Source organism: Notolabrus celidotus, chromosome 20 (assembly GCF_009762535.1).
Source record: "Notolabrus celidotus isolate fNotCel1 chromosome 20, fNotCel1.pri, whole genome shotgun sequence".
Lineage (NCBI taxonomy): Eukaryota > Metazoa > Chordata > Actinopteri > Labriformes > Labridae > Notolabrus > Notolabrus celidotus.
In genome coordinates this window covers 8,923,392-8,938,093 of record NC_048291.1, presented here as the reverse complement: position 1 = coordinate 8,938,093, position 14,702 = coordinate 8,923,392, and the positions used below count along the sequence as shown (strand labels likewise).

Here is a 14,702-nt window from a genome sequence, read left to right as displayed (position 1 = left end):
CTGGATTGAGTGATTCAATGTTAGAATTCAGTAAAAATAAGGGGAGAAAGGGATCTGGAATTTAGATCTGTATTTATGAATGTTGAACATTAGCTTCAACATTGCAGTAAGAACAGTCCATATATGGCTGTGGCTCAGTGGATAGTTGGTTGTCTATCAATTGGAAGGTTGGCGGTCCTTGGGTAAGACACTGAACCCCGAATTGCTCCCACTGTTGTTCAGTTGTGTGTGAATGTGAATGTAGAGATTAGCTAATACTGATGGTCCCTTACTATATAGCAGCCTCTACCATCAGTGAGTGAATAGGTGAATGCAACAAGTAGTGTAAAGGCACTTTGAGTGCTCAGAAAGACTAGAAAAGCACTATATAAGTCTATTTACCGTACAGAGAGCAAAAGCAGGCAGAACACAATCCACATTAACAACATCCTGGCTCCCATCCACAGTTAACCTTAGGGATGCACCAATCCGATCATGGTATCCGATATCGGCTAGATTGGACTCAAAAAGCTAGATTGGATATTGGTGACAAGGGACCGATATATAGTGCCGATCCATATGGCAGATCTCTTCATCTCAGTTCTATGCTTTTCTGTGTTTACAACAGCCATGTGAGTCTCCTACATCATCAGCGCTGGCCGGTCTGTGCCTTTTTTCCCGGTGGAGCATGATGGAGGATAACTACAGAGGTTCTGCGGTTGTGCATGTCACACTTCTTTTGCTAACAACTCCGCTGGAAACTCGCAACATGTGCAGCACTAATGTTTTGACGGATGGCAGTCGAGCTGAGAAATATAATGGGAGCCCAAAGGAAGAAGTTTACGTCAGCTGTAGCCTACTGTAAAGAAGCAAGAAACCTTCTATTAATGGATTCAAAGTGTGAAAAAATGGACAGGTTATTGGATTTAATTGTTCCGGATGCATGGAATAAAGGGATTTCAGCCTCTGGTTTAGCACTTGGAACCAAGGTACAGTTCACCATCAAGTCAGAAAAGCCTGAAGTTGCCAAAACATGATTCTATCCTCACATTAAGGAATAAAGATCGTTAAATCAATACCGAGATCGGATCGGCTAGTATTGGTATCGGCAGATACCAAAGCCCAGGTATCAGTATCGGGACCTAAAAGTAGGATCGGTGCATCCCTAGTCAACCTTGCGATTTATTTAACTATCTCTAAAAACAGAAGATAACGTTGTTGTCTCAGCAAGTTGAAGACCCATTAATTGCAGGTAAATTACAAGGAAGTATGTTTCTTTTCAGGGTTCATACCGCTAAAGTAAGCCAGAGAGAAGCCACTGCAAACTTACTGTTAACAGTGAAACTGAGACCCACCAAAACAGGCTGTCCTCCAGGAGTCTGTAACACACCAGAAATGATGGTGCTTATTTTGCAGACTTATCTGAAGGGGGGAATTAGACTTTGTTTTTGTTTTGAACACACTGTCACTTTTCAAATTGCTAACTAAACTGCACACAAGGCAGCACACAGAAAATGAAGTCTTTGTTGGAAGTTATATATTGTTGCTGTTAAATATGCTGGAACACCCAAAAAGTTGGTCATTGACACATCTCTTCATCAGACAACAGCCCATGGGTTCCCAGATTGAAAATTGATGTTATGAAGCAATAAATGTTTAATGTGCTATTTCATGTTTTCGACTCAACAGCAAACATTTGAAGGGTGAAAGAATTCAGAGTTGAGTTTAAATTTAAGGATTTTTTTGTTTTAGATTCAACTCAACTCAATTTCATTTATATAGCACCTTTCATACATTAATGCATGCAGCCCAAAGTGCTTCACAAAAAATTACACGAAGACAGAAAACAACAGCAATAGATAAAATTGTACAAGGCTAAAACAAGATGGAGGAAAGTAATATGAAATGCTGTAAAATAAGATAAAATCAATAAAATTAAATCAGATAAATATCAGAAAAAAAGATAGAATTAAATAAAAACAATGCTGAAATAATTGTAATAAAATAAGATTTAAATAAATAAGATAGAATAAATAAAAAAATAAAAGTGATTTTTAAGCAATGGTAATAATTCAGCCTCTTCCAAAAAACCTCCAACATTGTTTCAAACACTGCAGTCACATCTGAGCTTCTTATAAGCTGTCTGTCATCCTACCTCCACTTTGTTACCCTACCTGCACCACTATGCTCCCACATCCTTTGCCACCCCCCTGTAGACACTTGATCCACCCTGCCCACTCTCTCTCACAGTCTCTCCCTGTGCAGCCCTGCAGCGTTTCTGCTGCCTGTCCTCACTCAGTCCTGCCAGCTTCATCCAAACATTTTAATATTTCCACATGTTCTTGTTACCTGCCATCTACAACCTCACTTGCAGCTACCTGTCAACTTTTATTGATCTTGCTGGATCAATAAATCATTCAGCTGTCACCGTTTGTGGTCGGTGTTGATAGAAGGTTTTATGACGCACATAACCTCCAGGATCCCGAAGGACATTTAAAAGTCTGTTCACGCAGGTTGTTCTGACTGTGAGTTTGTTTGTCTCTGAGTGACAAACTTAACAAATATGACGTTCTTTATGCATGGCCGGATTTCCATTATAAACACAAATACTTTCAGTTTGTTTAAAATTAGTGATTGAGTTTCATATTGACTCACATAATCAATGAAAATGTTTAAGGAAATAAAACAAGAGAGTTAATTATGTTGAACATGTTGGTTTAAAAAGGTCGGAAAAAGCATTTTAACTTCTAAATAAACAAAAGGAGGTTAAACCAAAGTCAACAACCTGACAGGTGAAGCAGCCAATCGAGTTTATTCTCCCCGGGTGAGTCACATGATCACACCCTCCATGTTTGAAGGAGATGCATTTAAAATAAAACAGAGATGTGTTTTATGTGTAGTTTTGTTGATTTGAGGAAACCACAGCTCTCTGTTTAAGCGTTGTACGCTCACACAACAGGAAGTCCCCAGGAAAGGTATCACACACCATATCTATTCTCTGTCTGTAACACCTCACAAGGTGATCAGTTTTTGTGGATAGAAGTTGATGTTTGAAAAGAAGCTCTGTAACAGGAGAAGTGACAGAGTGAGGATGCAGCGCCATCTGTTGGACAAACAACCACACTGACTTCAGAATAAACTGGTTTAATATACAACTAATAGTTTGATTTAATACAGTCATTACATTATACAGACAGTAACAAGAAATAACACTTAAACTACATAAATGCTATTAAGTTTATCATAATATAATTCAGAATACATATTTTAGCTTCATTTATATTGCACTTTATAACAATACTAAACAGAAAATAATTAAGAACAAAATGTCATGCAAGTGGCTGTGTCTACTTCCACTGTTTTTTGCACTCACTGCACCCCTGACTTTTATTTCAGGCCCCTTCCCTGCAGCCCCCTCTTCTACCTTATGAAAGTTGTCCTCGTGCACTTCCACTTCCCTTAGTAGTGACTATAAAGTCTGCTTTAAAATACTATGCATGCTTCGAATTTGCTTTCATTGAACAGCATTTTAAAAAGGAAACATAAAAAACATTTGATAGAAATCATGTTGAAGCAGGCCTAGACCTGGAAATTTAACTCTTTCCAGCCCTACAGCAGGTGTTTGTGTGTGTGTGTGTGTGTGTGTGTGTGTGTGTTTGTTTGTGTGTCAGTGCAGTATTGCATACAGTTTGTCAATTGTCTACGAAAGTCCACTGAAGCTTGAACAAGTTCTCTTTTTTATTTTTACGCTTCAACAAGTGTGAAAGTAGTTTGCTTCTTTGAACACCACCGAGAAAAGTGTGTGAGTAAATTCTGTTTTTTTGTACCTGAATAATCTCAAGCATTAATGAATGAGCACTGGGACCTTTGTGCCTTATTTGTGTGTCTAAGTGTATGAATGTCATATAATTTATCCTTTTGTGTTCATTTTTGATATTTATCTTGGATTTGTGTCTTTCCTGAGGAGCTGCTCTAAAGACCTTTACCATAATCTCTATTAACAAAAAAGCTAATAATCTAATTAATCCACAGGATTAATGTTGCACAGACCCCTCAGGCTCCATTGTCAGTGGTAGTTTGTGTTTCAGTCCTTTGATGGCGAGGTGTTTATGAGCTTCCTCTTGCGTGCAGACACCAAGTCGTAAAAAGGGTCCTTAGCCATACTCGACCTGCAAGACAAGGTTCAGGGAAAATTAGCTAATCAGGAATAACAGAGACGATAAGGGTTCGTCAGTCATTTGAATAATAGTAATAGTAGTTGATATAACTTTGTTTTATCTCTGGTGGCTGGTTAATTGCACTGCACTCATCACTACCACCTTAAACTGTATATAAACATGGACGACACATGACCATCTCCTCTTATTGTAAAAAATGAAGCCAAAATATTGTAACAATGGGGGCTGACACATTGTGCTGGTGGTTTATTTTAGAGCCAAGGCATGTGCAGAAGCAATCTAGCCGAATTTACATTTAGCCCCTCCCCTTACCAAATTGAACATTAACCAGCCAATGACGTCACTGTTCCTCCCTAACTCTCTTAATCTGGTGCATACAGCACTGCAAGAGCCTCATTTGTCGACAGAGCTGTCATCAAACAAAACATCAAGAAACTAATTTAAACCGTACTTCTAAGAAAAATGAACACTTAAATTAGCATGATAATGACAAACTTTAAAGTAAGAAACAATGTTGGAGAAAATTTTATTTAACCTGTGTTTTGATTTTATAGTTTGACTCATGTTCCATCGGTTAACATGGAGGAGGGGGGACTTAGAATGCATTCTGCAGCCAGTCGGTTGGGGTAGTTCTAAAAGTTGTGACTTCACTTTTGGGGAGCTGTCATGTCATCCACCTTTTATACAGTTAATGGTCAATACCTGATGGGGCTGCCACGGCTGATTAATTGAATCTATATTTCATGAATATTTCTGGTTATTGATTATTGTGTCTGTTAAATGTTTAATGTCTCTCTCTCACCTGATGGCGTCGATCCAGTCGTCTCGTTCGTCTTCACTGCCTGCACTCAGCATGTAGGACTGATGTTTCCCCTGAACCACTCTGCCTTTGTTCTCTGTCTTACAGGCTTTAATCTTCAGTCCTTTAGGGTTATATAACTCCAGACAGTACTGTTCAAACACACACATATGCACACACAAACACTGTTACTCTGTTCTCTGTTTATTCTGTTAGCTCTCTGTTAGCCTTGTGACGCACAGTTTGACCTCTTCTGTTAGAACTCAATCAGCAACTCCCCCACATGATTCATGTGGAAGCAGAAACATGGATCTGGAACTGCTTTTATGCACTATGAAACTATCAAGCTGTTAAATTAACACACAAAATAAACATGTACCGGTTTGCTGGTGTCCTGTAGCTTCCTCACACTCAGGTTCTCCAGAGGGATGATCCCAATTGGGTCTTTATCCTGCAGGAGAGGGAGAGAGTTTAACCTTCACAGAGATGTATGGGGCGCGGTTTGTCAAAGTGTGCACACTGAAAAGAACAGCAATATTTTCCCACATTTAGCTCTTAAGTGTCTTAAAAATGTTGTGTGAATTTTTTAAAGTCACTTTTTTTATTACATTTTGATCAATATTTGTGATCTTTTTCACATTTAATTTTGTTGTGACAAATATATTTAAGTTAAAATACAGTTATGAATGTTAAATGTTAAATATGAATGTTAAATATGAATCTGATACAGAAATACTTAGTTATAATTGCTAAGTCTGTATCGCTTTATGAAGCTTTTATTTTGGAACTTTCCCCAGATGGTAGTGTGAATTTTGCATATCAGCTAAATATTTAGGATCGCAGAGCAACATTTAACATTTACATTCAACATTTAGATTCAACACTTAACAATTAGATTAAACAGTTATATTTAGCATTTATATTTATATTAATAGTTAGCATTTAGATTTAACATTTAGATTTAACATTTTATATTTATATTTAACATTTAGCACTTAGATTTAACATGTTACACTTTGATTAAACATTTTGATTTATATTTAGCATTTAGATTTAACATTTAGATTTAAAATTTTAAACTTAGATTTAACATTTAACACTTAGATTTAACATTTAACACTTAAATTTAAAATTTTACACTTTGATTAAACATTTAGAGTTATATCTAGCATTTAGATTTAACATTTTAAACTTAGATCTAACATTTCATATTTACATTTAACATTTAACACTTAGATTTAACATTTAACACTTAATTTAGCAATTTGATTAAACATTTATATTTATATTTTACATTTAGAGTTATATTTAGCATTTATATTTAACATTTAGATTTAACATTTTAAACTTAGATTTAATATTTAATATTTAGATTTAACATTTAACACTTAGATTTAACATTTTACACCTTGATTAAACATTTAGATTTATATTTAACATTTAACACTTAGATTTAACATTTTACACCTTGATTAAACATTTAGATTTATATCTAGCATTTAGATTTAACATTTTAAACTTAGATTTAACATTTAACATTTAACAGTGATTTTAACTTAAATATATTTGTCACAACAAAAATAAAGTGAAAAAGATCACAAATATTGCTCTAAATGTGATTTAAAAGTGACTTTTAAAAAAGTAACACTATGTTTTTAAGACATATGGAGCTTAATGGGGAGGGATCTTGTCATCATTTTCAGTGTGCACAACTTAAAAAAATGGTGCCCCATAGAGATGTTTGTCATTTGCATATTTAACGATACACATTTTTCTTTTCATATCAACAGAGACACTCACTGTGGTGTATTTAAAGTAGTACAGACAGCTGTCAGTTAGAATGAACCATCTTCTCTTCCAGGTTTTAACTCGGCCTCCTTTGGCACAAAAAATGAATACAATGAGAGACAGACTCAAAAAGTGTAAACTCAGAAAACTCTGCTGTGTGTGTGTGTGTGTGTGTGTGTGTGTGTGTGTGTGTGTGTGTGTGTGTGTGTGTGTGTGTGTGTGTGTGTGTGTGTATTCTCTTCATCTCACCGTTCTTCAGCAGCCATCCTTCTCTGTCCGGGTTGAAAAACGTAAGCGTGAGGTCATTCCCATCATCCTCAGGGATTTTGAACGGCTCGCTGCGGATGCTAGCATAAAGTTTCTGTAAAACGTTTTAATCAGAGGAGAACAAATGTTCAGCATCATGTTTCAGAATTTGCTTTTTTTGAAACTGTAGAAAGTGGAGGAAGAAGAATTTAAGTGTTCATCTTAAAAAGATATAAAAAGAAAAAGCCCCAAATGTGGTAAAGAACCAAATGGAAGATTTGTTTCAGGGTAAGAAATAGAAATGCAAAGATTGGACCTAATGTAATCCTCAAATCTGAGGATACATTTAATTAGTCAAAGTACCTTTCTGTGTCTGCGTTTGCTCTTGGGTAACGTAACAAAGCTACTATATTCTCTCAGAACCCCAGAAAGTTAAAACGTTGTGACTTTTGATCATTGTTAGCTGACAGTATCTATAAAAAGACGTGTATAGTTTCCTTTAAAAAGTCTCTAGCAGTCACATCAGTCCCAGCCATCTTTGTTTGTTAATAATCTGAAGTAAACCTTTTCCATAAAGCTCTCAAGGACTGATGATTATTTAAAGCTCATGTTAACATAGTGACTGTACTCAGAGTGTGTGTTGTCATGACTGTGTGTGTGTTATAATCAGACCGTGAGCAGCTCGATGGGCAAGTCCTCCCCACTGTTGATTGCTCGGTTCATGGAGACAAATCTCTGCAGGCTCGGCTTCTCCTTCACATTTGGGTTATGGAGGCTCGTGTTGAGCATGATGATGGAGAATGACAGGATGTAGCAAGTGTCTGTTACACACACACAAACACACACAAGCACAGGGTGTAAAAACTCAGTGTGCATTGTTATCACTGCTGCAGCTGAATAAATTGGTTCTGTTCAAAATAATAGCTGCTGCAGAAAAACACTCAGACTGAACAATGTGTTTACTGTGATCACGGTAGGGGGGTTACATGATTTTGTGGGGTTGTCTTTTTAATGTGATTGTCTCAGGCTGAGTCAGACTCTGTACTCTACCTGTAGATTTGAAGACACCTGGGTTACAGGCACAGTAACGAGCTGCAAACGCCTCCATCATCCTGTCAATCTTCTGAGCTTCTCCCGGCAGGCGGAAGCTCCACAGAAACTGCCTGCAAGACGACAGACACAGAGAGGGTAAAACAAACACAGAATGTTAGACACGATAAGGGAAAGATGCGTACACCCTCAGAAAAACACTTTTAAGATCAAAACTGCTGCAAAGATTCCTCCTGATTTTCCTCTCAGGGTGATTCAGTGACACACACCTGAGCGCCTGCACCAGGTTCAGATCTGAGAACTCATGCAGATCCACAAATGCTTTCAGGATCTCCAAGTGCAGCTCCTCCCTGTGTGAATAAACATACCAACATTAAAACTAAGAATGTGAGCTTCATTATAAAAGAAATAATCCATCTTCTAATCTGTTAGCAGCCGTATGTGTGTTTTTTAATATTCCCAAAACTACAGGAAGTTGGTATAACTGGTTTTGTTGTATACTGTACTAGTTTAGCTCTGTTCCTGAGTGTGACATCCAGATTTACTCGCCAACTGAACAGCTCTCCTTTTATAAGAGTCACAATCTGATAAACTGTCACCAGTGCCCTCTTTTCAAACCATTGTTAGCGAAAAAGACTCAAGATAGTGACAGTCTGATATCACATCAGCTCTTAATGGTCAGGCACCTTAGTATCTCAAACAGCTCATAGTGCCTTATCACCCCTCTAGAACACTACGCTCCCAACATGCAGGCCTGCTCGTCATACCTAAAGTCTCTAAAAATAGTATGGGAGGTCGAGCCTTCTATTATCAGGAAGGCAGACACCCTCTCTACTGCGGTAGATGGCATGCTGCTGTGGACGTGCAACACTCCAGCTGCTACGGACCTGCCATCGGCTACAACTACAACTATCCGCCTCACCACTGTCATCCCTCTCTCTCCCTTCATCTCCCTCTACCCCTGTTTCCAACTCCAACTTGATCGAGGCAGATGGCCGTCTAACATGAGTCTGGTTCTGCTCGAGGTTTCTGCCTGATAAAGGAAGCTTGTCCTTGCCACTGCAATTAGCTAAATGCTGCAAAGTGCTCTGCTCATGGTGGATTAAGATGAGATAAGATTGACTCTTACCCTGTCTTGATGTTGGGTCTTTGTTGATAACTTAACATAGAGTACTGTGTAGACGTGCTTTGTTTGTAAAAGCTTCTTGAGATAACGTTTGTTGTGATTAAGCGAACAAACAAACTTCCCTTTAACAGGCAGAAACCTCGAGCAGAACCAGGCTCATGTAAGATGGCCATCTGCCTTGACCGATTTGTGAGTTATATGTTAGACTGTCAAAAAACAGAGAGATATTTTATCAGCAAACATCACTTACACACGAGCAAGATAAGATCTGCAAAGGTAGAACATGTATGTTTGTGTCTACCGGGGGTGCCAAAATCAATACACACTGAAAGTTACTCATAGGAGCTAAAAGTAAAAGGACTGATTTTTTATGTTAGAATTAGTGTGTGTGTGTGTGTGTGTGTGTGTGTGTGTGTGTGTGTGTGTGTGTGTGTGTGTGTGTGTGTGTGTGTGTGTGTGTGTGTGTGTGTGTGTGTGTGTGTGTGTGCTGTGTACCTTTCTCCCAGGAGGTTCCCAATGGCAGTTTTGTTCAGTCCTTCCTCTTTATAAAGGAACTCAGCCACAGACTCCGCTTGCCACTCCAGTAGACCGTGCTCTACCAGGAACTGAACCCCCTGAAACATGAAACATGGAGGGGTTTAACAAGGTCAGAATGGTACAAAACCTATTTGTAGCCATGAGCATGAAACACTTATTTAGTGTGGTTTAGAGAAGTTGAAAGGTGTGAAAACAGTTCCTTTTTGTCCAACTTTCAGTCATAAATCAAAAACTTTCATTTGTGTTTCAGTCCTGTTTCGAGGAAAACTGAGATGTTAGTAATTCTGCTAACTTTGTGGGTTGATAATTGAGTCATCTGACTTTTGTAATTTTTCCTCCCCTTCTTTAAATCCCTGCTGTCATTAATCATGAGAGCAGCAGGTTTCCGAAGGGTTGAATGAATATTTCATGCTGCTGTGTGTGATTCTCAGAGGAGCTCACTGACAAATCTGCCAAATACAACCTTGTGCACCGAGGAGTCCTTCTAATCAACCTCTCTTTAACACACTCTTAACCTCCGCAAGTCTCAAACTTCTCCTTCTCCCCTTGTGTTTGTCCTCGAGTCTGAACAGAGCGAGCACAGTTCTGAAATGAGGCCGCGGAGATGAAGGCGAGAAGACGAAGCCCGCTGTGGTGAAGAGATGCTTCACTTCAGGGAACAGGAAGAGGTTTTTCTCGCTACCCAGACATCTGCATCCGCACACTTCGCACTTGTGCACTTCAAACATGCACATACATACACAGCATGTACTCTTCACACACACAATTCTACAGCATTTTACTCCACATCCGCTCAGTGAGGAGTGCTATGTTTGTCTCCTGACCCTTTGGATGTTTCAGAGGAGCCGAATTTGGAGAGAACTTCACCCCCTGCACCTCGCTGTGACTCAGAGGAATGTTAAACTCTATAACACACTAATCTAAAAGAACCATGGATGTCACACACTCACAAATGCATGCATGGAAATAGCGTTTACTCTTAGTAAAAGGTGACCACATGAGTGTATCAGATCAAACGGAATTATTCCAGCATCATTCCTCAATAACACGTGAAGGTGTGATTATATTGCTCTCAATTAGGGCTGTCTAAGTTAGCACAATAACACATTAACACATGTTCCTTTTAACGGTTGTCTCGACAAGAATAAAAGTTATTTGCCTTGATGGTTGATGTGAATAGAGTTACCACAGGAGTTTGTCAAGTCTCAAATAGCACTTGAAACCAAACCCGCAGCTGAAGCGGAGAGCCGTCCTCCCACCTAACAAAAGCTGTCCAGGCGCCTTTGTTGCAAACTACCCAGCATGGCCTTCATTTTCCCCTATGTGAGGTCAGGCAGATACATTGTGTGCAATAATATGCTATGATTGTGAAGGATCCAGGGAATGATCTTCATGTGAACGAAAATTGCCCCTCTGTTGTTGAAGTAAGGCAGCACTGATAATACCTTTCTTGCGTATAAATACAAAAAAGAGGGAAAAAAGGAGAACTCACCTTGTTTGGGTCCATATTGAACTTTTTTTTCCCTCGTAAGAACTTCCTGTTCCTTACAACATTTTTACTGCAAGGAAACACAAGAGGCAAAAATCTTCATTAAATTCAAGTTCTTCGAGGTTAAAAGCAATTTCATACTTGAACACTGTGTTCTTTAGCTCTGTATCTTGCATTGTCGTATGTCATATCTTTATACCCTGCTTCATATTTTCTTTAGTCGGACCATACAGGCTGTTTTTCACTGACACTGTGGTTTAATTGGTTTTAAAATGTTGGGCATGAAGCTTGAATGGAATCCATTTTTAATGCATGATGTGCAAAATGAAGTGACTTAGACCTTGAAACCGTTACAAGTCACAAAATGAAAAGTAATGTTAACAGATTTTTGGTTTAAAAACAACATTCCGGGTTTAAATTCAAGGCTTTGTAAGCATGTGTGCAATAAAAAAAACCCACATAAAACTCACACATACAACTCGCTACTGGCAGGCCTCCCTGCATGCACAGTTTAACCTCTGCAAATGATCCAGAATGCAGCAGCACGTCTGGTCTTCAACAAGCCTAAGACAGCTCATGCCACTCCCCTGCTCATTTTGCTACACTGGCTTCCAGTTGCAGCTCGCATCAGATACAAAACTCTAATCATCATTTACAAACCAGTAACCGAAACCGCTCCACTTTACCTGGAACCCCTCATCCAGGTCTACTGCCCTTCTCGCCCGCTACGCTCAGCCTCTGAAAAGCGCCTTGTGCTTCCAGCACATAAGGCCTCAAAATCACTAGCCTGACTCTTCTCTTCTGCTAAATGGTGGAATGAATTGTCCAACTCCATTCGATCTGCAGAGTCCCTCTCTACTTTCAAAAGACAACTAAAGACCCAGCTCTTTAGGAAGCACTATGCACTTAGCTAGACTGTTCTCCACTGTTATCCCCAGTGGCAGATCATGTCTTCCAGCTACAGTTGACTCGCACTGTCCTGCTCTACTCTGGGAATCTGTGTTCAGCTCTGACCCAGCACTTGATACTTTGGTCATTATTGTGGTGATGACAAGCTAATTTTTGGTGATGATAATGGAAGGTCTTAAACTGTTTGGTTGCTTCATTGTAGATGTTCCTTCTCTACTTTTGTGCATTGCCTTTACACTGCTTGGCAGTACCTGCACCCAAATGGACTTGAAGCACTTTGTTACTCTTACTGATCTTGTTTCCTCTTGTCTAGATCTTTGCTTGTGTTGTTCTTGTTCTCGTATGTACGTCACTTTGGATAAAAGCGTCTGCCAAATGACATTCTAACATTGTATACAGTACATTATTTTACTGTGATGGGACCTGAAGTCTCTAAAAGTAGTATGGGAGGTAAAGCTTTCGATTATCACCTACTCTACCCTCTCTTTTGGGCTCATCTACCGATCAGTGTCTGGGAGGCAGACACCCTCTCTACTTTTAAGAGTAAACTTTCTTTCCTGATAAAGCTTATAATTTAGGCTAGCTCAAGCTTGGACCAGCTCTTAATTATAGACCCTTTACAAACGTTTAATACTTCAGAGTATTTTCTAATGTGTTAGGTGTTAGAGGTTTTGAGATGTGGTGTGTGGTACTCAGAAACTGTGGTTGTCGTAGCAGGAAGGCTGTTCTAACAAAAGAAAGAAAAAAAGTACAGACCACTAACATATCATTATCACCTTCTGAAAACAATGAGGACAAAGTCAACAAAAATAACACAAAGACCAAAATTAATTTTGTCAGAGAGACGCACTCATGATCAATATGTCCTCTGAACATTTAATCCCTGCAGAATTCAATAACTGTGTTTTTTCTGATCAGCTGAAATGGAGGAAATAAATGGCAGCTCTGTTGTGTACTTGACCTTTCTGACTGAGCCTTGAGGATATCAAATGCTATAATGATTTTTTTTTCTTTATGAAAAGCGGTCAGGAAATAATTAAAGGCTGAGGTTAACGGTTTGAGTTTCAGGTTTAAAGAGTTTTCATTGCAGAGGACTCAGGTAATACAACTATATTGACGTTTGACTCAGAAATAAAATTGTCAATACAGCCGCTCGATGACTCTGTCAAACTCAGCAAACTGAACAAACTGAACAAACTGAGCATGAGGTCTGGTGTGGGAGTTAGAATGAATCACTGTGTCTGTGAAATAAAAAAGGGCCTCAGTGACTCAGAGGTGAGCTGCTCACACTCACCTGTGCTCCTTCAGGTCAGGACTGAGGATCTCTGTGACGAGATTCGGCTGATGGAGAGAGAGGGATATTAGTGATTTCAGCTCAGGACACACAAACACACACATACTCATCTACCTCACCAATAGGGGACCATCACTCCAAACTGACCAAATGTGGACCTCTATTTCTAGTCATTTTAAAAATACCAAAAAAGAAAAGAAAATTCATGTAAATGTCACTTCAAATGTGTTTTTTTAATCTTTTCTTTTTTAAGAAATGCAAAGAGGGAACTCGCAGACTTGAGCAATGTCTACCTTTCCAAGAGGAGACGTCAATACACTGCAGTGGAAACGTCTTTACCACGTCTGTTACCTGGTGAGTGTTTGTTTAAAGTTTCTTTATTTGTTTTAATAATGGGTATTTAATCTTGATGGAATCACATGAACACACACACACGCACGCACCTACGCACGCACACACACACACACACACACACACACACACACACACACACACACACACACACACACACAAGTACACAGAGTCAATGCTACATGACTCAGCCAATTTATCCCTAGTACACTGTTTGTTAGTCTTAGTGCATAATTGTGAGCCTGTGTGAGTCTGTGTTTGTCTTTGTGAGACTACTGTAGCTACTTTCAAAAAAGAAGAAGAAGAAGAAGGAAAGTAAACAAGATGAAGCTATTGTATCGTACGTGCAGAGTATAGCACTGTAAAGTTGTGCATGTATGTACAGTTGGACAAACAACCAGTTAGCCTCTTTGCTTACTTGTGTGTCGATTGTTTTGGCATGTGATGTATTAGGTCAACCAGAAGAAGGTCCTATAGTAAGTAGCTGAAAGGGGGCGTATCGCCATCTACTGTAGTGGAGGTGGACATGCTTTTGTCAATAAATAGGTTCTCGCCCAGTGCTTGCAAACTGGGATAACAGTAGTCAATAACTGTAATAACTGTAGCTCCACATAACTATGCATAGAAACATACTGACTGGTGGGAACCCAGAGGATGAAAAATCCTCAACTTGTGGTGAGACTGACGACTCCCCTCTATTCTGCACAGGGGCGGAGTCAGACTGTTTTGACTGGGGTGGCCAAACGGGGGCACTGACTGATGTAGGGGTGGCCAGGCGTGGCAAACATTAGGGGCTTACCCCAAACCAAGGAAACTTACCTCCAAAAATCACATTTACTTAAACGTCTTGTACAAAATATATATTTTTAAATGTGATATAGTTGAAGATTTCTAACGTTAAAGGTAAACCAACAGAGTGGCAACATTTAAATCTGCTGTACTCAAGACTCAAAATG

General features: G+C 39.1%; 1 protein-coding gene across 1 annotated transcript; it reads right to left on the bottom strand.

Annotated features, from left to right (window-relative positions):
* Positions 1-3,776: 3,776 nt before the first annotated feature.
* LOC117832495 (cytohesin-4-like) lies at positions 3,777-14,185 on the bottom strand. The gene is made up of 12 exons (XM_034711653.1): positions 14,165-14,185; positions 13,396-13,442; positions 11,196-11,262; positions 9,662-9,780; positions 8,310-8,390; positions 8,041-8,153; positions 7,663-7,811; positions 6,994-7,105; positions 6,757-6,833; positions 5,336-5,407; positions 4,960-5,108; positions 3,777-4,148 (listed from the first exon to the last, which is right to left on the bottom strand). Exons 3-12 carry the CDS (start codon positions 11,208-11,210, stop codon positions 4,064-4,066), a joined length of 972 nt encoding a protein of 323 aa, XP_034567544.1. The 5' UTR covers positions 11,211-11,262; positions 13,396-13,442; positions 14,165-14,185; the 3' UTR covers positions 3,777-4,063.
* Positions 14,186-14,702: the final 517 nt, after the last annotated feature.

Coding starts and splice junctions, on each gene's coding strand:
- LOC117832495 (XM_034711653.1), bottom strand. Junction 7,106..7,662: donor TGCCCATCGAGCTGCTCACG/GTCTGATTATAA, acceptor AACGTTTTACAG/AAACTTTATGCTAGCATCCG. Junction 6,834..6,993: donor AGGATGGCTGCTGAAGAACG/GTGAGATGAAGA, acceptor TTTGTGCCAAAG/GAGGCCGAGTTAAAACCTGG.